Genomic DNA, 21,664 nt, shown 5'->3' on the forward strand with positions numbered 1-21,664 from the left:
ACGTTCCTCCACTTCACTTAAATATTCTGCAACAATTATAGAGAATTTGGTAACCTTTCTTTAGCTAATCCGGAACAAGTATCTACAACTACTAGAATAGAAAGAGTAACATCTGGAATGTTTTCAGTGTTGTATTTCATGGTATTTGTCACAGGACAAGGTGGTTTTGGGTGCTAGCAGGTAGTAAAGCCTGTGTACCTTGAGTCTACAAATTCATACTGCCTAAGTCTGTAGTTCTAGAGTATTAAAGGCATATTTACAAAATTGCTGAATTTTTATATAGCTGTTGTCTTTTGCCATTATCCTTTTCAGCAAACTTCTGTCAGATAATTATTGACTAGATCTACTTTGAGTTAAAGATTTTTAAGAAAATATAGTACTTTTCTTTGTCAACTGAAAGTATGGAATTCCTTAGAACTTCTGTTACGCGCATTTCTGAAAGTTCTGATTTAAAATTTTTTAATATTTTTTCTTCGGTAATATTCCTTGGCTTAGCTGATTCTGCTACGTACTTTCTTTCTCATTGTCTGCAAAGACTACACTCACTTCGATCAATGTTTTCTCATTTTTATGGCAATCTCATTTGTTTCTAAGCAGAAAATCATCTTCTCTTGAAACACCTCAAGCTTTTGTTCTTCTTCCTATGTCTGGTTGTTGAAATGTTTTTTTGGCAACTAAGATGTTGTAAGAATGCAGTTTCTTGGAGTAGAAATGTTTGCAGCACTAAGCAGTGGATTTTCTTCTTACCTGAGCTATAACCAGATATGTTTTTCCATACTAAGAGTATATTGGGCAAAGATCCAGGAAAAGATGTCTTTGTATAGAATTTGATAACTGTAGCTGCAACCTTTTGTATCTTTTTACAGATTATTAAAAGTGTCAGAAGTTTGGGAAAAATGTAAATTTTTTACTTTCTCTGTTACCAAGAAAATTTCCCACGTCAAGTGACATTCAATTCCACTCAAAATCTGAAAGGGTTAGAAGGAATTTTTTTTTTTTTCATTCTCACACATTTTCTAATTCCAGTTGTTTTTATTTCAGATATATTAGATGGTGATCTTTGCTAATGGGACATTCATTCCATTATCAAAGGATGAAAATTGGCCTATCTAATGATTTTGCATCACCTTTCCCTTTTTTTTTTTTTTTTTAGTTAGGATCCATTCTCTTTTGTAAAGAGCTCCATAGTGATTGCTGGAGCAAGATATTTGATTTTAGTTATCAAATTATCATCCCTGTGTGAAATTCTATTGGGGACACAGAGCACCTACTCATACAGAAATCTTTGCAGGAACGGAATGTTCGTTAGTGGGATTTTTTTCCTCCTATTTTTTCTTAAAAGATTGCATTAACTTTACAAGGAATAGCAGACTTTTTGAATTCAAGTTAGTTATTTCTTGTATCTTATTTTACTTTCTGATAACCATTTCATACCTATGCTAATACCAGCATTTTATTAATGTTACATCTTACAGTCTTTCTAGGCGGGTTTTGACCTTACTAGAGTTCCATTCTGATCCCCTGCTACATTCCACCAGAATTAACTCAGCACCAGCTAATTCCTGTTCCATATCATCTTCTATTATTCCATTTATAACTTCAGCCTTCTGACCAATTTCACAGAGTCACAGTAGGCCATGCTCCCTGCTATAATCTTTTTATATTTCTCTATTCCTGTCCAGAGAGATAGTTTAGTTATGCCCTACTGTGTCCTTCCCAAGGGAACCACATAAAAATGTCATAGGAGTTAATAGATGGAAATGCTCCTCCTTAATATTCCATATAATCATTGTTTTTGTTGATTTTTTTGTTGTTGTAATTTGCAAATATATTTCTGTGGAGGTTTTGGGTGTTTCTTAAGAAACAACATTAGGAGCCCTGTTGTGATGCAATGGTACAAAAGTGAGCTTTTCAATATAAAAGACAAAAAAAAGACTAATATACTTGTATTTACCACAGTATTGCGTTTTTCAATTTTATAACATATGCTATAGTTGTATACATATGGAAATGGTGTGTGTATACTATTAATAAAATACTTTTTCTTCAGGAATAAAATGTCAAAAAGGAATGTTAATGTAACGGAAACATCATTAGAGTTCACAGACCTAGAATATAACTATGAGTATAGTGCTTACCTAACAGCAAGTACAAGATTTGGAGATGGCAATATAAAAAGTGATACTATAACATTCAGAACTTCTGAAGGAGGTAAGCTTAAATATAGTATGAACCTCTATTTTCATCCAGCCTTATATTTCTCTCAGCCTTGTTTAAGCTAATAAAGCCTATCATCTATAATTGGAGTAACTTCATGGAGTTCCATGTCAGCAAATTAGATTTTCTATTTATCCAAAGCTGTAAGTACAGGAAAAATTCTATAAGAAAACACTATCTGTTTAAAAATGCAGCTAAATACAAATGTGTCTGAAAAAGTGTTTTAAAAATTCATTTACATATGCTTTTTTTTCTCATAGTTTCCAAAAGCAGTTTTTATACCGTAAGCAGAAATACATTTAATTTGACATAGGATGCTGTCAAATATACAGTGGATGTTTCTCAGGCACTAAAATGTACAAAACCTTGAGGTACAAAGCTTTAGGTATGCTAAAACTCAACATTTTTCCAGCACCAAGTGATCCACCGAAAGATGTTGCATACAGAAACCTTACTTCCACATCAATAATGTTATTCTGGTCTCCTCCCCAAAAGCCTAATGGAAATATACTGTACTACTCAGTTTATTTCAAAAATAATTCAGGAATATTCATACAGGTAAGCTTATTTTTATATTCTTCTTTTGTAGAAGTCAATGAAATGTTCTAATAATTCATTAAATATTAACTCAATTTTTCTAGCTATCAATATATGGTTTTTAATATTTCTTTTATCATTATGTAATTTTTTTAACTTATAAAGACAGAAGCACATCTTGTAATCATATGTTACATTGTGCATCGCATAGAGCATTCATCTAATTAAGCATTAAAGCCAATACATTTTGTGTAATATTTTATTATGCAAAATTTATATATACATGTATATATGCACACATACATTTAATACATATATCCTTTTAACATATATAATGGATAGACACAAGACCATTACAATCATGTCGCACCTTATGAGTGTTCATTTTAGTCTAGTCTATCAATTTGAATAAATTTTTGTAACAGTTCTGGTTTTACTTTTTAATTAATGTTTGTACAGTCTTAAAAATAAGAAGTTAATGTGAATGTAGGGAACACATTTTAATTTCATATTTTTCTTACTGTCAAAAGAAAATTACTGTTTAGTAGATTGAAATATAGGGATCTCAATATCTTTGTTTCAAAGATATTAAGATTTTTAAGTTAAAGCTTAAAGGACAAAATGTTATATGTAATGTTTTGGTGATCCACACATTTCCTTGTAGGATTTTTTGTTCTGTTTACTTTCATTCTTATTTATGCACCACACTTATTAATTGTATATATATTTTTTCTGTTCTCCTTTCTATGAATATATTATGGTACAAAATATAATAAGAGAAATAAGCTTTCCTTACAGGTTTTTGATCACAAGCTTTACACATATGGAAGCAAAGAAAAATATAAATTCATTAAGAAACTTATGCATGAAAAATAACCTCTACTGCATAACTTTATGCTCAAGATATGTCCAGGAGGAGGTATACGTGTATTTGAGAATAACTAGAAGAAATATTTACAAATATTACGAAAACCTGTGACTGAATAATTGCTAACATACTTCAGTGTTTTCATTTCTCTGACTTCTGTGAAACTGTGTGGTTTCCAGGCTCTGCATAGTTTCATATGCAAGCAAGATTGTGCCATGAATTCATATTCTGATATTAAAATCGGGGCTACAGTTCAGAAGGCAGACCGTTTGCACAAACTGTGATAGCAACAGCATTTTTTAAAAAAATCCTTGGAGAAATCTTCACATCAGTGCATTACATGAAGTAGCCTATCCTATGAAGAACGTCTCCATTTGTCTAATTCTTAGAAATCTCAGGAGATTTTAGAGGAGCACTATGGACTTGGACTAGTCTTGCCTTTAGGAAAGTGGAACTCTGAGGTGAATGAGTAAAGTGAAACTGATACACTGAGAGCTAAAATCCCTCTGGATGGGCCCAGGACTCTGGAAATAAAGGAGGAAGATAGGGAAGATGAAGCAGAATACTGTTGGCCCAGCCAGGTGAGGGTCCAGTTTCATTATCGTGTGATGTAGGGAAAAGATACTGGCACAAGTGGAAATTACCACTGCTCTGGCATACTATGTAGTGGATGGCAGAAAAGTGCTGACATTAGCTCTACTTCTATGTGCGGAAACTACCTTTTTCATCCTTTTAACTTTGATTTTTTATCCTATCCCTCTGCCACCAGAAGATAAGTTTCAGCTGCTGTTGCATCTGTCTCTTACTGCCCATGGAATATGACCATAAATCTCTCAAATCATGATTCAATTTTAATCTATCTGCTTCCCTTAACTTCTTTTGCCCTTCACATCCTGTTTGTTCACTGTTTACACATGACAACTACCATATCTACATTGCAGTTCTATTCTATACCTTGGAATTCCTGTGGATGCAGGACAGATTTCAAACAGATGAAAAGAGGCAACTCATTTCAGTCAGATATTTTATATTTCTCTTTTTACAATAGAAAAATGCATGTGTGAATGTCAGTCTGACATGTGAATATATGTCATATATATATGACATATACAGACAGTTGTGAGCTACATAAGTGTATGCAAACATGTAGCTTATGACCATCTGGAACTTAGAAATATAACCGTGTATTTGCAAGTCTGTTGCTAAGTTTTTTATTGCACACATTTGGAAAGAAATAATCATCAGTTAGAACACTCTGCATTGAGGTCACCATTCTGCTTTTGTTTATCCAAACTGTATTTTCAGTTTTAGAAATTATCTATGACAATTGAAAAAGGAGATGATCTTTTCATATTTCAGGGAACCCAAACTTCTCAGACGTGCTGTTGTAGGCAGCCAAACACTATCAGTCTTTAATCTGCTTCTTTGTCAGAAAATAATGTCAGGGGTCCAAGTCTTAAACCATATCTTCTAGATGCCTGAAAAACCACCCTTGTTGAAGAATATCAAGAAAATTAACATATACCAATGCTGACATAATCTGAAGTAGCTACAAAAGTCATACTAAAACTGGTGTTATTCTGTTGTCTGAATTTCTCCCTTATCACATGTTCTCAAACTCCTCAGGGATATTAAAACCTAATTAATATAAACCACAGAGTGTTAATATGATAAAACCAGGAAATTAGTAGCTGCAGAGTGAAGCATTTTGTTTAGGGGGAAAACTCCATAAACATAGCAAAATACCAGAGAAAAAAAATGCAGTTTTTTTCCTTGACATTATGCAGAAACTTGCAGGAAAGCCAGTTTTTCTTTAAAGAAGAAAATGTTATATACCTTCATAGGTCAGAAAAATAATGTATAGTTTCTTTGCTTTATAGGTCTACATGAAAAATCACACTGCAACTGTCCAGCCAGAAGGCTGGGGATGCTCAGACCTAGCTTCAGAACCAGAACAGCAGAAAGAAATATTTAGTGATGGAGATTGGATTTGAGGATTTTGGTAGATGAGTGGGCTGTTTCTATGGGGATACTGGTAGGTTGTAAAAGAAAATGTGTCAGAGAGGGAGGAATGACTGGTAGCCAAGTAGAAGAAACCATTACATACATAGGGCTAGGTTCGAGTTCAGGTTTATCTTTTATCTTCTGCTGACATAGGTCTAGGGAAAATGCTACCTTTTGGTATATGTTTGCTATTGTGTTCCAGTGCAGTAAAGATATAGCATGTATGCTGACAAAGAACACTTCATTCGCAGATGACATGACACTGTATCTTTTCTTCACATCACTTCTTCGTGACACTGCTTTCACTGTTTGCAATAGCAGCTTTGCATGTTTTGCTCCACAATGCCTTGCATGGTGCTTGAAGCAATCATACTGCCCACATTCTCAGTCTTATTGAGGAAAAAAGTCAAAAAATCTATGAAAGTAATTATCTCATAGCTAAATACTGATCTATGAAAGATATCCTTGACCTGAATAAACTCTTTTATTCAATTTCTATGTACTTGTGTTTTGATTAGCAAGAAAGTGGGAAAGGTGCTAACTATGAATATAAAATTATGCTTGGATAAAGGAATTTCAGTACAGATGTCAATTGTCCTACTCTGCCAGGGGAACCAGGAGCTAAGTACTGAAAAAATTTACAACCCTTTCAAGCAACTGAACATCAGAACCCAAATCATCCAATGTCTACTTCAAGCCAACTGAAGTGACCATGACTGGATACAGTTCAGAGTGAAATTCAACTTGGATTGCCCTTGAGATGCAGAAAAAGGGATGCAAACAATGTGCCATATTAACAATCAAAGATTTTCTTTCACCAGTATGACCACAGCAGGGAGAAAAAGGCGAACTTCCCTAAAATACACTGCAAATTTTTTAATACATGGCCTCAGAATGGTACAGCACACAAAAACGAAATATCTTCACTTAGGTTGCTACTGCAACAGTGTGCGTTATGCTCCTTGAAGGATGGCTTGGATTAACCCTCACAGTGTCACCACTCATCTGATTGCCAGAGTCCAGTATGTTATCCTCTGACTCAAAACAAGAGTGCAATACGATGAACCCTAAGAAGAAAGCAGAAGAGGGGGAAAAGGTTAACAGTGAAGAACAGCAGCACTGCGTTTTCTGTGTGCACCTAATTACAGCTTTATGCCACTGGAAATATCTGCTGCTTCCTGAAGAATATACTGCTTTCTGCTGACACTTTCATGGCCTGTGTGTATTGCTTACACTTAGCTGCTTTTAATAATCTGATACTTTGCTATGTCAAAACTTCTTTCATGTATGGATGAAGAAAGGGACTGAAGGAAGAATTTCTTCAGCTGTAGCCAAAGATCCTGAGCTGTTTGCTTTCATCTGGAGCCATAGTTAATTGTAAAACTTCCTATAGTGTTCTATCCCCAGGGTACAATTAGTACAAGTTTTGTCTTTTCTCAGTTTGTACCCACGCAGTTCTTCCTGCTCACTGTTACTCCTAATTACGTGTTCCTTTTTTTTTTCTAATATTTTGTCATATCAGAAGTTTGAGATAATCCCCATTCCTTGGGCTCTTCATAGTAAAGGAACTCTCTCTTAAAATAGTTTTTGTTGAACCAACAAAACCCTGTTGTTATAATGTTCACATTGGTTCACTAAGTCCTTAACTGCCAGACAGCTGGCTAAATTGTAAAGGTATGCTTTTTAAACTAAGAGTTGAATTTTCAGCTGTTCATACCAATAAACTCCCATTAAATCTAGAATCAAAACTTGATGTGGTACCCTTGACATTTTTACCTTGAAAACTCAGATAACTATGTAAGGTCTTATTAAAAAAATTCTGATTCTTAGATATTGTTATTATAAATTAATAATTATTTCTCATTAAAATATCTAATAATAATAACAACAGGATGGTATTAGAATGCTTCTGCTGGGCTAGATGATATTTTCTGTCATATTGTGCTTAAGCATCAGAAAGTTTAATTAAATACCTTAGAATTCTATTTTCTTTTTCTCGTATCTTAACCTATGCAAACATAATGCAAAGCTCTTCACAGCCTTTTCAGATAGTTATGAAGACAGTGTGAGATTCAAACTACTTTTAGAAGAAAATCATATATTAAGGAGGAATGTTTTTGTATTTTGACTGATATTGAATTAACCTAATCTTTCAGACAAAACTAACGGTGTGCTTAAAGTCAGTTAATAAGAGTGGATATAGAAATTTATACCACCAGTTCATGCAGCTTCTGATCTGCATTCAAAACAAAGGTTTAAATTTTCATTGCCAAACAAACTATTTACTTATTTTTATTATCTAAGTACTAGTGACTGTAGGCAAAACTAGGTCTTCAGATATTAGCATAAAAATCTCTGAATGAGAGCGTGACTTCTTGATTTCTTCAAAAATAAAATGATCTTGCCTGTACAAAAAATTGACAAAGTGTTGCATTAGATATATAATTGATATGTATTGGTGACAGAGGTCAAAATTGGATACTGGACTATCAATTTGCACAGTACTGACTCAGCTGTGTGGTAGAGCATATTACAGTGACTTCTTCAGTCACTGTGAGAAACTTTCCTCATGAGAAATATAACCCATTTTTTAGTATGCAGTTTCAGCATGCCTCTGTTCTTATGTGATGTTTCTGAATTTAAATACTCAAACATTACTGTTGCATTTTTCTGTTTTAATAAGTCTTCTCTGACAGCCTCTCTTTTTTAGAAAAGAATATAGTTGAAAGCCAGCTTTGATTTTAAAGAGGTGGGGTGTGTGGATAAGATCTAACACCAAAAATAGGAATCAGGCCAAACAACTGGATGTGTACTAGTCAATTCATCAGGGGGTTGGGCGAAATTCAGTTTCGTCCTGAGGAGTGCTGCCCATGCCATCTGCTCAATGGGGCAATGTGGCTGCCACAGAGGAATAATACTGACACTCTCAATCAGGAGCAAAAATTTGACTTCCTACACAATGCTGGAGCTGAATATGCTCATGGGCTACATAACAATTTTCAAATCATGAACCAAATTGTGTTGGATCATCTAAATTAGATTCCCATAATGAGGTGGGTGATTCAACACATTCAGTTGTGTGGTATAGCTGACTTTACATAAATAATCTGATTTATATTTTTTCCTTTCATTTTCCCAACGAGTTAATTCTAAACAGGAATAGCTTCCTTAGAGGGGCTGATCTAAAGCACTAACCTGCTGATACAGTCACAGTTTTAGTGATATTTTAGTATTGTTCAAAGGAAAGTGGGATTAGATTCTGGTGCAATCCTTTCATCAGCAAGTAACTGAACAAAGAAAAAATTTCTGCTGATGTCTTGAGTTTAACATGGTCCACTGGGTATAGACATTTGCATTAGAGATAATGGCATTAGAGATAATGGCATGTTTTTATTGGAAGGGACAACTAACAAAAGGAACAGTTTATCAAGTGGTGCAGTAACACGTCTGCCGCTGGAAGTTTTAAATTCAAAATCTACTGTCATAAAAATAAAGTGAGACAAGTCCTTTGATTTGCTTCAAGATGATCAGGCAAGGTGGTAACATGTGTGATCATTTAATCTATGAGCAATTAGCGGATGGTACATTCTTGATGCAATAGGGATAAACATATTGTAATATTACAGATTTAACCTGTGAATTGGCACTCAACAACTACAAACAACAAGGGGAGTCATTACATACTCTGTGTACCTACAAGGAGTAACAATAGGAGTCAAAGTGTAGGTTTGTGTCTCCTGAACGCTATGGTAAATCATATCTAGTAGTGGTGATGGTGACAGCTAAATGGGGAACTAGAAAGAGAAATCAATGAATAAATAACATTTTCAATGGCAATGAATAAATAACATTTTCAATGGCAACATTATCCTTTTTTTTTCCCTTTAGAATTTCACAGCTTATGGTAATGACAGCAACATCAGTATGCCCCTGTTTGTAGTTCTGGATGACTTGGCAAAATACAGCCATTATATTTTATGGTTAACTGCAAGCACAGCTTTTGGAGATGGAAACAAAACCAGTGAAAAAATAGATGTGTATACAGATCAGGATAGTAAGTTAATAACTTTTTTAACACTCAGTGTATATCAGTGCTTACATTTATTAAACATTCTCTAACTTGAAAATTATTTTACTCTTATGGTGGCAATGTAAAAAAACCCAAACAAAACAGTAACTGGTTTTTAATGCTGCAGTATTTCTTTTCCAAGGAAGGCATTTTGATCTGAATCTTTACTTTGTAATACTAAGAATGTAGTTCACAAACAATAAAAATATTGTCTTAAACCATCATTAAGAAACTTTTCTTTTAAAAATTTAACATAAATGATTATTCATATATGCATCCAAAGTATTTTATTTTTGATATTAAAACATAAGTTATTTTTGAAAGTTGTAAAAAATATGGCAATTGACGTGACATTTTCAGACTGATCATATTTTGAAGAGTTATTTCTGGTTTGGGTTCGGATGTTTCATTACTGTAATCCATGCATTTCATTTTTTGTTTATGATCTCTTATAGTCCCAGAAGGTTTTGTTGAAAATCTGGTCTATCAAAACATTTCCTCATCTTCTGTGAATGTAAGCTGGCTTCCACCATCCCAGCCGAATGGCTTAGTCTTCTTTCATGTTTCTCTAAGTTTAATGCAACTGGGAACCAGTAAGGTTTTGTCTTTCCTTACTGACAACACAAGCATAATGTTTGACAATCTGGAGAAATATACTGATTACATTCTGAAAATCACACCAGCCACTGATAAAGGATCTTCTGAACAGCATGCTCTAAGTCTGCATATAAGAACTGATGAAGATGGTAAGATAAAGATATTTCATTCATTTCTAAGGAAATGTAGTAAAAAGCCCAAACAGTTTTCTAAAAGGAAACAAAAGTATTGTTTATTTTTGTCATGTTAACTTGAAGCTTTTTGGGTATACAATGACACAAACAACTGCTACACATTTCTATTTTGACACCATGAAACAGAATTTTTCATTGTAACTTATATTTTTCCTGATGTTATCTCTGTTTTTCTCTTTCTTATTTCTTCATGTAGTCCCAGAATCAGCACCTATAATCAAAACATTTTCAAATCTCTCAACTACCTCAGTTATGTTTTCATGGGACCCTCCTCTTAAGCCAAATGGTATCATAATAAGTTATGATTTAAATTTATTTGGACCAGAAAGGAATAACTCATTCTCTACCACCAATAATTTTATCATCTTGGAAGACCTTCTGCCATTCACATTGTATAGCATTTATGCAGCTGCAAGAACAATAAAAGGACCTGGTCCATTTACTGTGCTTCAGTTCTATACAGACGAGTCAGGTGAGCAAATTCAATTGTAACTAACTTTGAAACACCAGCTCTATGTTACTGCATGCATCTTAGGTCTGAACATCAGACCTGTTGAGATGGATTAATTTTCCATTGGTCTGTGAGTGAAGAGCTTTCAGAAGAAGAAAACACTGCAAGGGAAATGTTTTCTGAGTGCTCTTTCTCCTGCCACATTCTGCAAGAGGAGGTCACATTTTGCATAGGATTACAAAAATAACTCCAAGGAGAAATATATTTGTTTTTGGAATGTGTTATAGTTTGCCAAATGTCAGGGATTTTGAAGCAAACAACAGTAGTTTTCTCTTCATCCCCCTATATAACTGAAAAATGATAAAACATGGAAATATTTCTGACGCATTCACACAGGTCTCCTATATATTGATCTCCCCTCCTCTGCATGGTAAATTACATATCTTGTAAATATATGTTGAGTTGTGCTCAATGTATGATGTAGGAAGCAGTAATATACGTAATATGACTTGCTAAATGTCTTAGTTCTGGCAATGGGGATGTTTAAATGATTAATAGATTTTTTTAGATCTCTAAGATCCCTTGCTGAGTAAGATTATATTCTGGATTAATGGAATTTTTTTGCATGTCAAAGAGAAAGGAAAAGATTGAAATGGCAATGAAGTAGTTAGCTTGAGTTCATACAAAAATGTTAACAAAAATATCTATGTTCTCCTGCATTTCTAAACTGTTTTGTTTTGCCTGGATTGTTTTGTCATTTGGAACTCAAAAGTATTTCTCTTTTTTAGTGCCATTAGCTCCACCCCAGAATTTGACCATTATCAACTATACTGCAGATTCCGTGTGGCTAAAATGGGATCCAAGTCCCCAGTCAAATGGTGTTATTATGAGATATAATTTTAAGATTTATCAAAACAACACAGAAAAACTAATTTATCAGGTATGTTTATAATAAAGTGTTTACTTTTTAAAAACATTTATTTTGTGCTTTAGGAACAAAATATATGGCAAATATTTTAAATGTCTCTTATGCTCCTAGAATTATGAAACTCCTCTAAATTCCTATTTGCTAAGACAGTTTACTTACCCTACCACCATAACTGTAATTCAGTTTTTAAAATTAGATACAAAAAAATTGTTAGATTTTAATTTGCTTTGAGCTTCTAATATTTCATTAATGATGAGATTTATTAATATTTAGTTCATATTCCAGTGTAAGCTTGATGTTAGAAAATGACAGAAGTTACTTGTTTTGTGGCTATCTTTGTTTAACTATTTAGTATCTATGGACTGTCAAGATTCAAAAAGACAGATAGACATCTTAAAAAATAGTTAAAAACTGTTTAGAGGTTTGCAAATTTTTTTAAATTTTTGCAGAATAGGAATACTGAATAAATTTTAACTGAAATAGTTGCTGTATGAATGTTCAGGGCCAAGTTGAATGGAGCTCTGATTAATCTGGTCTAGTGGAAGGTTTCCTGCTCACAGCACTGAGTTTGGAACTGAACGGTCTTCCGTTCCAACCCAAACTATTCTATGACTCTATGATTTTATGATATACAAAATTTGATCAAGTCATTTCTATCTGCTTAAATCTGGTTGGTTGGGTGGCATCAAGACATGCGCCATGAACTGCAAAGGCAGCAAGCTAAGATCAGGATTGCATCTCAAGCATAGAAACTATATAGTGAGTCCAGCTCACCCTAGGTGCTTGTAAAAGCTGCAGGGAAAAAGCTGCAGTGAGACAGGAGTTTAAGACACACAGTTTAAGGTACATGTGTGACTATGAAGAGCTTCATTACTCGAAATCCCTCACCAATACAGTTCTTATTGCAGAGACTTAGCGTGCAAGGAAACTGTGTGTGCTGTTAAGTGTATGCGCTGGAAATCAGTCCCCATGGAGCGACCTACTTGGCTACTGCTTATGAGGTCTGCTGTTATTCCCCACTGTGGAATGAAGTGCTGACACTACCCCAGTTTCTTCTATAATACTTGAAAGAGCACAGTGAACCTATGAGAGAGGAATCGTGAATTCTACAGCCAGCTACCTTCAGAAACACATTCTTTGGGTGTTCATAGAGACCACTAAAGATTATTCTCCACTGTCCATGTGAGGCAGTCTCAAATCCAATTAGAATACAAAAACTGTCTGGAGCACTTGAATGCATCTGCTTTGCCCTACATTTCTTCATGTTTTGTAATGTTATGTGGGCAAGAAATTAGATCTAGTTTGTGGCAGCAGGACAAGCAGAGCAATTTTTATAGAAATACTGTATTTAGACACCATAATTCTCTGATAACTTGGATTCCACAAGATTTTCTTGCTGAAATTCAGCTCTTTCCCTGCTGTTATTATAGTCCTCTCAACATTTGAATAAAATATGCCTTGCATGCTCTGGGAAAAACAACTAAAAGGAATTGAACTGTATTTTTAAACTTTTTTGGGGGGTTGTTTTGTTTTTTGTTTTGTTTTGCTTTTTCGGTTTTGGTTGGTTGGTTTGTTTGGTTTTGGTTTGGTTTGGTTTTTTTGAAGCTCTTCATCAATCTGTGTATCTAGTTCAGGTAAAGTAAAAGAAATAAGAAGCTATGACCCATGACGTCTTCTACTGCAGAGGTGTAGCAAGGAAGTAGAAGGTGAGAGGGATTGATGAAGTGGTGTGGAAGTGACAAAAGTTTTCAGTATTTGAAATCTCCTCAGAGTAGAAGAGGCAAAACTATGGCTGTAAATCTTCTGTTCATTTCATTAGGTTTAAGGTGAGGCTCACAATGTTTCTAGAGATTAATTGTGTACTAGTAATTTTTCCTTCCTTAAGAACATTTCAGGTTCAAACCATGAGGCAAACCTTGTTGGATTAGAACCATTCAGCCCCTATTATATCAGCGTCTCTGCATTTACCAAGCTTGGGAATGGCAATCAGTTCAGTAATGCTGTCCAGTTCACAACGATGGAATCAGGTTAGATATGACTTTTTTTAAGCTGCAGTTCTGTTTATATATATTCATGTATATTTTCCTTGTATGGCTAAACAACAGTCTTCATCTTGTCTCCAAATAAAACATAACACTATCTCATTGCCTTCTGCCTGTGTAACACCTATTCACATTCCTATTGTAGGCTGGGTTTGAAGTTTGATGTCGGAAGTGTAGAATTAGAAATGTCCTCATCTGAAATGAGAGGGTTATATGGTTACTATAAATATTTTAATAGCATCACACATAAAGGGAGGAAAATTAGATAGATATCAGTCTTTGCAGATCAAAGCGATAATTCAGATCCCTGTGAAAATAACTGAAATATTATTGGCAAATGAACTGGAAACTGTATTAAGCAAACAAAAATTTTTAACATTTTTAAAATAATTTAATTTAGGAAGGAAACTAGCCACTAAAAGTGAAATACTCAATATTCACTAAAGAAGAGCCTGGGAGAATGGTGGGTTTGTGAAACTGGCTGTTGCGCAAAGCTGTAGCTCCTTTGCCAGGTCGGAGCAATCTCTGGGCTCCTGTGCTTTATAAGGGCTGTCAGTGCCAGGGAACCGGCACAGGTCAGGGGACTCCCAACTTCCTTTATACTGTCAGCAAAGGGAGCAGACAAAGTATCAAAAGATGCCATATTACTATAGTTTTTTCAAGATCACATTTCCACTGTAAGATTCTGGCTGGAACTGGTAAAACAGAGTTTCTGGGGAAAATCATGCTGTTTATTATACCCAGGAGTTACCCACCATCAGAAATCTGGACCATCACTAAACTGGTTCAGTTTGGCAGTTGGATCCCTGCAGCTGAAGGCTGTCCTGCTAAAAAGCCATGGTCATCATTCAGTTGTCTCATTTCACCACAAACATTCCATACCCATGGTACTTTCTTTGGAAGTGCTGGAGAGACATTTCTCTCAGGAGCATGGTCTGGTAATATTATAGCTTTTTCTCAGACTTTTTGTTTAGGTAGTTGCAGCATGTTTCCTTTCCCTTCAACCCAGATTTTGGGCAATTGCTGGATCAGTTCCTCACTGAGTTCCTCTACGGATTCTGTCCCTAGTCTTTTTAAACAAAGTGTAGTAAAACATACACAGTAGTGTGAAATCCATATACGTACTCCACAACAGCATCAACAGCAGAAGTTCCTTATTTATATGTTAGCTTTGTTTCTTTTAGGCACTTTATCATACCTCTCTGTCCTTCCAGCAGAGGTACAGCCTCCACAGAAGTCATGAGGCAGATTTCAGAGCTATCACATCAATGCTATTATCTTACAGTTCCCAATCTATTTGCTGGTTCTGGCAGGAGAAATTTTTTTAAATGCTTATAAAAAAATTAATGAATTGTAGCAAATATTATAATCATGTTGAAAATAGAGCAATTATATGTGAACAATTGGTTAAAGAGAAAAATGAATTAAAGTATTTCTGGAAGGGCTAAATTACTGGCTGTACCATACAAGAGAAAACAAATACATAGTGAGGGGTGGCCCAACATACTTCGTCTATTGAAACAGGAATCCATAAAATTGTAAAAAGATTGTCAGTGAGGCAGTTAAAATAGAGGTAAACATATTCATTATCACTACACAGAGGTAAATTAATCTCTTTAAAAAGATTAATTTTCTTTTCAGAATTTAAAGATGTGGAGAATATGAGCAGATGTGAAAACAAAATTGGATCACACAACTAGAGAAAAGCCAGATAGATGGCTTCTTCTGTTTCAAGTACTATCATCAGTCACATTCATAATAGTTGGAAATGAACCCTTTGATGGGGACAAAGACATATTTTTGTTCTCTCAATGTGTTTCTTTTATTAATTTGTCTGACATTGCAATGTTTGACTGTTCCTATGAACATTGGATCTGCTTCTCTAATGATATTATTCTGTGATTCCCACTTTAATTGTGAGTGAATGTTAATCTTTGGTGCATGTGTATCTTTTAAGTACCAGATGCTGTCCAGAATGTTCATTGTATTGCAATGAGCTGGCAATCAATCCTAGTGCAGTGGGACCCTCCTGCTTCATCCAACGGTGTAATTACGCATTACATCATAACAGTTGAAGGAAATTCTACAAATTTTTCATCTTATAATACACTGCATACTTTTAGAAATCTGCTTTCCAATATTACTTATCAAATTAAAATAAAAGCTGCAACATCTGCTGGTGATGGTGAAGAACAGATATGCAATACCAGTACCCTTCCAGAAAAAGGTAAAAGTTTATTCAAGTTAATTTTTTTGCTCAGTTGAAAAGATGACAATGAAACAAGCAGACCTGAAATAACTGTTTCAATACAGGCAATTAAATCCTTCTGTTATTTAAATTTCTTGCTAATAGTGAATGAAGAGAAACAGGATTTCCCCATTCTCCTGTTTTAGAATAAACTTGCTGATGAGAATTAATTACCAGTTTAAAAAGCACCTTATTCTGTGTGAGTTTAAAGAGTTATTTTATTAATTTATGATCACATATTTTTTTCTTATAATATCTGCCTTTAGCATGTTTGAGACTGAAAGTCTGAAAAAGTTTTTAAGAGAAAAATTTGTATTTTGCTTTTACTAGCTTTTTACTAGCTTTTACTGACAATAAAACTGTTCACAATTAGTACAATTGAGAAGAATTTAGGTTCTACAAGCAGACTTTGGCATTACTCTTCATGGATGGAATTTTTTTAAACAAGAAAGAAAATTGTGAGTTAAATCCAAAGAAGAATGTAGGCAGGCTTTTTGGCATTGAAGTGAAAAATTGTTACCCAAAGTCTATCTTCCTTTCCACACACACACTTCACACTTCACCCAATCTTGGCCGTGCTTTCATTTGACATGGGGATGAATTTCTGGTCAAAATACAGTGTTAGTTCTGTGTAAATAGCTGTGTACCTACCTTCTAAATTAGCTAGGAGCCCAACTCTAAATGCAGGAAGCAAAGGCCTGTTTCAGCTCTCTTCCCCAATCAGGGGTGATTTCTACTCTTGGGACTATTTATCGTTTGGTTTTTTTTTCTTTGGTGATAGTTTAACATAAAAATAAAAAATTATGTTCTGCGAGCAAGATCCAGAAAAGACTTCACCTTTCTACTGAATTACAGGAGAAATTACTGCATTTAGTTTCTTTTCCTATATTCTCTTCAGTGATGTCAATTTATGCAGTGGAGTTGAGGAGGTCTCTAGTTCAGAACATCTGGATAAGGAAACAGGCAGTGGGATGGGGGAGCACAACTCTACCCCCTGATGCTTAGAGAGCAAACCTAGCTTTTGTAATAATTTAATTACTAAGTTATTGAATAATTTAAAAGATGGGTTGCAGCACTCATTCTCATATGTATTTCAACTGAAAGAGCAAGTTTTCTCAAACTTAGTCAAATACTAAATACAGAGTCTGTGTCAGCAAAAAGGTTTATGCTCTGAATGACAAGTGGAGGGAAGCAGCTCTGCTATGCAGACTTGAATCAGACGTCTGAACTTGGAGAAGATCAGACTTACCCTTATGCTTAGACTTCTTGTTGGTAACTTTCTGAGTGGCATGCACCTCCTTTGAATCCATCCTATTCACAAAGTCTTGGTGTCCCATTATGAGGTTTGATTTCCACACTTCTTAAAATTAGACTTATGGATGTGCATGTCTGGATGAATCAATGTCTGTGTTGTCAGCTGAACTACTGCTGCTTTGGTTTCAGACCAAGTGGCTGAGCTCCAAATGAGGACAAGCAGGGCAGCCTCTTGCTAGTGTAATGTGGCCAACATTGTGAAAATAGCCAGGGTTGTACTTTGATGGCTGCCTGTCCTCATGGTACTGTCCATCCCACTACAGCCTTACCATGTCCCTTATTTGAACTACAAGGTGTCACTCATACCTATTTCTAATGAAATTGTTCTCTCTAAATTGGTTTCCTCATCAACAGCTTCCCTACAAATGCTGCCATTTTGTGATCTCTGCTGGTGTCCTTCTGTCTAGCTCCTTGTCAATTTAAGACTTCCACCTGGCTAGTCTGTTCTCTTGTTTTCTCAGAAACTTCTGTTTATCAGCAGCATTCAAAGTCCACCTTTGAAAAGGTATTGTTTAAATATCAGACATGAGCATACTATTATCTGACAGTTGGTTGGAAGTAATTTAGTGAGCTTAGCTGCTGTGCTGGATGTGGATGCATGTGCTAATGCACTTCAGTACACTTCTTAAATGCGGTCATAACTCTCAAACCTTTCTTTTAAATTAGGGCTGCTGAACAGCCAACTCAGAGCTTGAGCAAGACTGAATCTGGGAATGGTGTTCAGACTTGGAGTTAGTCTTATAGGAAGGTTGTTACCCTCTGGTAGAGAGGAGAACAGGAGACTTCCCTGGTGGTTTATATCTTGGAGGATGAGGGAAAGGCTTCTAGTAGTGTTAAAGAAACCTGGCACCTGAGAAAGTTAATTGTTGAAATTTCTGCAAAATTTGGTGCTGGCTGCTAATTAGTGCTTGAGGAAAGACTGAGAAAGCTGTGGATTAAGCCTGGGCTTGAGAGGGAGACTGGCAGTCTCTTGTGGTCTGTGTTATAAAGAGCTGTACTAGAAGGGAAAAAAAAACACCACCAGTCTTTAGTTTGTAACAACATGTGTCTTATGTGTTTTATCACTGGGAGTTTTCCCAAGTGAAGGATTTATGCTACAATACATGTACTTTTTGTCACATACGCTGCACAGACCCTTTCTTGCTTTGTTGTTGCTTAGTCATATTTACAACAAACTAGTTATTATTAGGACATTTCCTTAACTGTGTGTTTGCATGAATTGTTTTGTGGTGACTGGATACTAGGAACTGGAGACTCATGGATGGGAATGGAAACAGTTTAATAGCTGTTGTCAGCTTCTTATTTATGGTGGCCTAAGATTAGTCACAGAATATGTAGCTAGAACTGAGTCACTGTCAATGCATTTGTTTCTGACATAAAGTGAAATCGAATTTGGCTCAGTGTCCCACTGGATAGTGTTTGATCTTTAAATTCTTAGCAAGATTATTTGCCTTTTTTGAGGTAAATTTGTTCATATCTGGGTACAATTAAACATGAATCATGAAAATTAAATTTATGAGGAGATTAGTAGTGTTTTGTGCCCAATCTAGTTTCATGGTATACCACCTCTGCCAGGCTGCATGATGTTATAAAAACTGTCAGCTTTGTAGTGGTAGTATTAATTTGTGATTAAATACATTATAAAGGATATGAAAGATAATATAGTATACATACACGTGCATAATTGAGTTAGGATTTTATGACTGAATAGCTATCCTTGGATTATTTTCAAGATAATGCACATATTGAAATGCAATTTTATTAAGGCTGAGTGAATTTTTAGGGGGAGAAAGAGCCATAAAATGGTAGGAAACTTCTCCAAAAGGAACACTAAAGCTGTGAAGATTCAGTTAACTCACAAGTCTGGGACATTCAGTTGACAATAAAAATAGAATAATTAAAAAGCCACTTGAGTGTGTTCAAAGCATGAGTAATATAAAGAAAACTGATGCTAGTTTCAATTTTTTTAATTTAGATTTTTCTTTATAGACTTTTCATTATTCTCTGAGGATATTAATTGTATTGATTATAGTATTAAGACACACAGACTAATTCCCCCTGTCCCCGTCCCTTACTGCTAGTAATACTTAGTATTATAACTGACCACAGAGTCTTGGAAGAGTTTGAGGCCCCCATCATACTCTAGTCACAGTTCTTACTATTTGTTTTCTACTAAAAAGAGATTCATTCATAGCTTACATATAAAAGAAATATGGATAGAAATCTGTCCAGGAAACATTTTTAAATTTAATCTGGGCTTAGTTTTGCTGGCCAGTACTAACTTGTAGCTATATACAGAACTATGCCTTGTACATGAAGGAGAGTAGTGCCTAAAAGAATTGGTAATGGGAAAGTTTCTTAGGTCTTTTGGTGTGATGGTGGGAAATTAAAATCAACTTTTGTTACGTGTGCACAAAATGTCTTTACTTTCTGCACAAGGGAAACTTTGAAGATTCTGGGTATGTATCTCCAGTGTGGAGGAGCTCATTGGAAAGTGTGGGATTTTTTTCATCAAGGCCTGCAAGGAGCACAAAACATAGTAGGGGCTTAAAGCCTTCTGGATATCCAAGGAAAAGCTGTTTCCTTCACCATAAATTCTTTTCTTAGTACATGGCAGCTCATGACATCTCTCAGTTGGAGTTACATGAATTTCCTCATTAGCCAGTGAAGAAAAAGCTGTACTGGAATAATGTTTAAACCTGTACCCTAAAGAGGTTCTTAGAGCTTCAAGCATGATGTGCAGTGCAGTATGTTGGCCTGGTTATCCTGAGGAATGAGCCTACTGCAGAGCCACAGTACTGGAAATGGCAGAGCTTCGGTGTCCCCTGTCACTAATGCAGATTAGAGCAGTGTGTTTCACATGTTCAATCAGTGATGAAGAGTCATGTTTCCAAATTATAATAAAGTAAAATAATCAAAAAATTGCAGAGTGAATCGTGACTAAGAATCTCTGAAACATTTCTTTCCAAGATCACTGATTTTTTTTCCCCTACTCAATTTTCTTTATGTAATGCAGATTTTTTTCATGTTTTCTGATTAGTTGTTTTGTCCAAATTTAAATTAATGACTTTCATGCTGATGGCAAATCTAGACAAATGCAGTGATCACTCGGTTGCTGCCAGTGAAATTGTAATGATGTTATTTTTATAAGCTTGTTGACAAAAATAGACGAAGGAGTATTTTTGTGGGGACTAGGGCAACTGCGCATTAAGAAATGGTGGTGGCATATAGTACAAAGTTAACATGGAAAGCCTTTACAGGTCAAATACGTTGTTTACTGAAAAGTAGGCTGTGGTTTAGTTTGATGGAAAGCTGAACATTCTTATTTAATTCAAGACTCGAGTACTGACAGATTTTCAAAACTTCTCTTTTTAGCTTAAAGGAGTGCATTTCTCTCTAGATTTGTGGGATTTGATTTTTCGGTGCTTAGATCCCACAGTTAGAGATTATGTTTTCTAATGGGCTAGGGTCTAAGAAACATGGTCCACAGAGGCTCTTTTACAAGCAACTGTGCAAGTTCCTCTAAAGCACGTCTGATAATGTCAGTTCTGAGTCATGGGAAAAATAGTCTACAGTTTTTTTGTATTTTTATGTTAGTAAAATAACTTGGGGCCTATTCATGATGTACTTATTCATACTGATCAAGACTTTATATCATGATAAGTCCCCCTAATCTAGTATAGCAGTCTATACTACCTTAGTACTTGGTGCGATCAGGGTTAACAGCTTAACCCAAGGAACTCATTTGGTAACTAAGCTTTCAAAATCCAATAGAGATAATCAATACAGAATATTTATTTTCTTTTCAGATATTTCCATTTTCTGAAGGCCTTTTCTGGTCTGTGCCCACTGCTGTCTGTTCTACTTTGCTCTTCACTTTCCTCCTATTCATGCTCTTAATACCACCCAACAGACTTCTAGGCTGCCTCTGTTCTTTTAATCCAAACTCCAGCTACAAGCAGCTGTTCTGTAGGCAGACTTTTTTTTATTAACTTTGTTAGGAACTATGCCGTATCATATTACCCTCTTCTGTTCAGCCCGTGCAGCTGTAGTCATTGCTTTCTACAGAAATCTTTACAGAAAGCCATAACCTCTCTTTTCTCAGTAGATTTGTGTGTGTGTGTGTCCTTTGCTGCCCTTAGGTTATCTTTGCATTGTGAATAAGATTTTTTCTAGCAAGTGTTTTTGTTAGTTT

At 35.2% G+C, this 21,664-nt stretch overlaps 1 protein-coding gene across 5 annotated transcripts in view; it reads left to right on the forward strand.

The window, feature by feature from the left end:
- The window catches only part of PTPRQ (protein tyrosine phosphatase, receptor type Q), a 118,872-nt gene that overhangs the window by 45,117 nt on the left and 52,091 nt on the right, over nt 1-21,664 (forward strand). For all 5 annotated transcript variants that reach the window (XR_003533678.1, XM_027679934.1, XM_027679935.1 and 2 more), the window contains exons 28-35: nt 2,051-2,211; nt 2,630-2,775; nt 9,515-9,680; nt 10,151-10,441; nt 10,683-10,958; nt 11,726-11,877; nt 13,751-13,892; nt 15,865-16,134. Coding sequence is in view for 4 of the 5 variants with exons in the window: in XM_027679934.1 (XP_027535735.1) it covers nt 2,051-2,211; nt 2,630-2,775; nt 9,515-9,680; nt 10,151-10,441; nt 10,683-10,958; nt 11,726-11,877; nt 13,751-13,892; nt 15,865-16,134 (1,604 nt within the window). In the remaining variant the exon portion in view is untranslated. The remainder of the gene's footprint in view (nt 1-2,050; nt 2,212-2,629; nt 2,776-9,514; nt 9,681-10,150; nt 10,442-10,682; nt 10,959-11,725; nt 11,878-13,750; nt 13,893-15,864; nt 16,135-21,664) is intronic.

The sequence above is a fragment of the Neopelma chrysocephalum genome, unplaced genomic scaffold (assembly GCF_003984885.1).
Source record: "Neopelma chrysocephalum unplaced genomic scaffold, ASM398488v2 Primary Assembly neopelma1_59, whole genome shotgun sequence".
Classification (NCBI taxonomy): domain Eukaryota; kingdom Metazoa; phylum Chordata; class Aves; order Passeriformes; family Pipridae; genus Neopelma; species Neopelma chrysocephalum.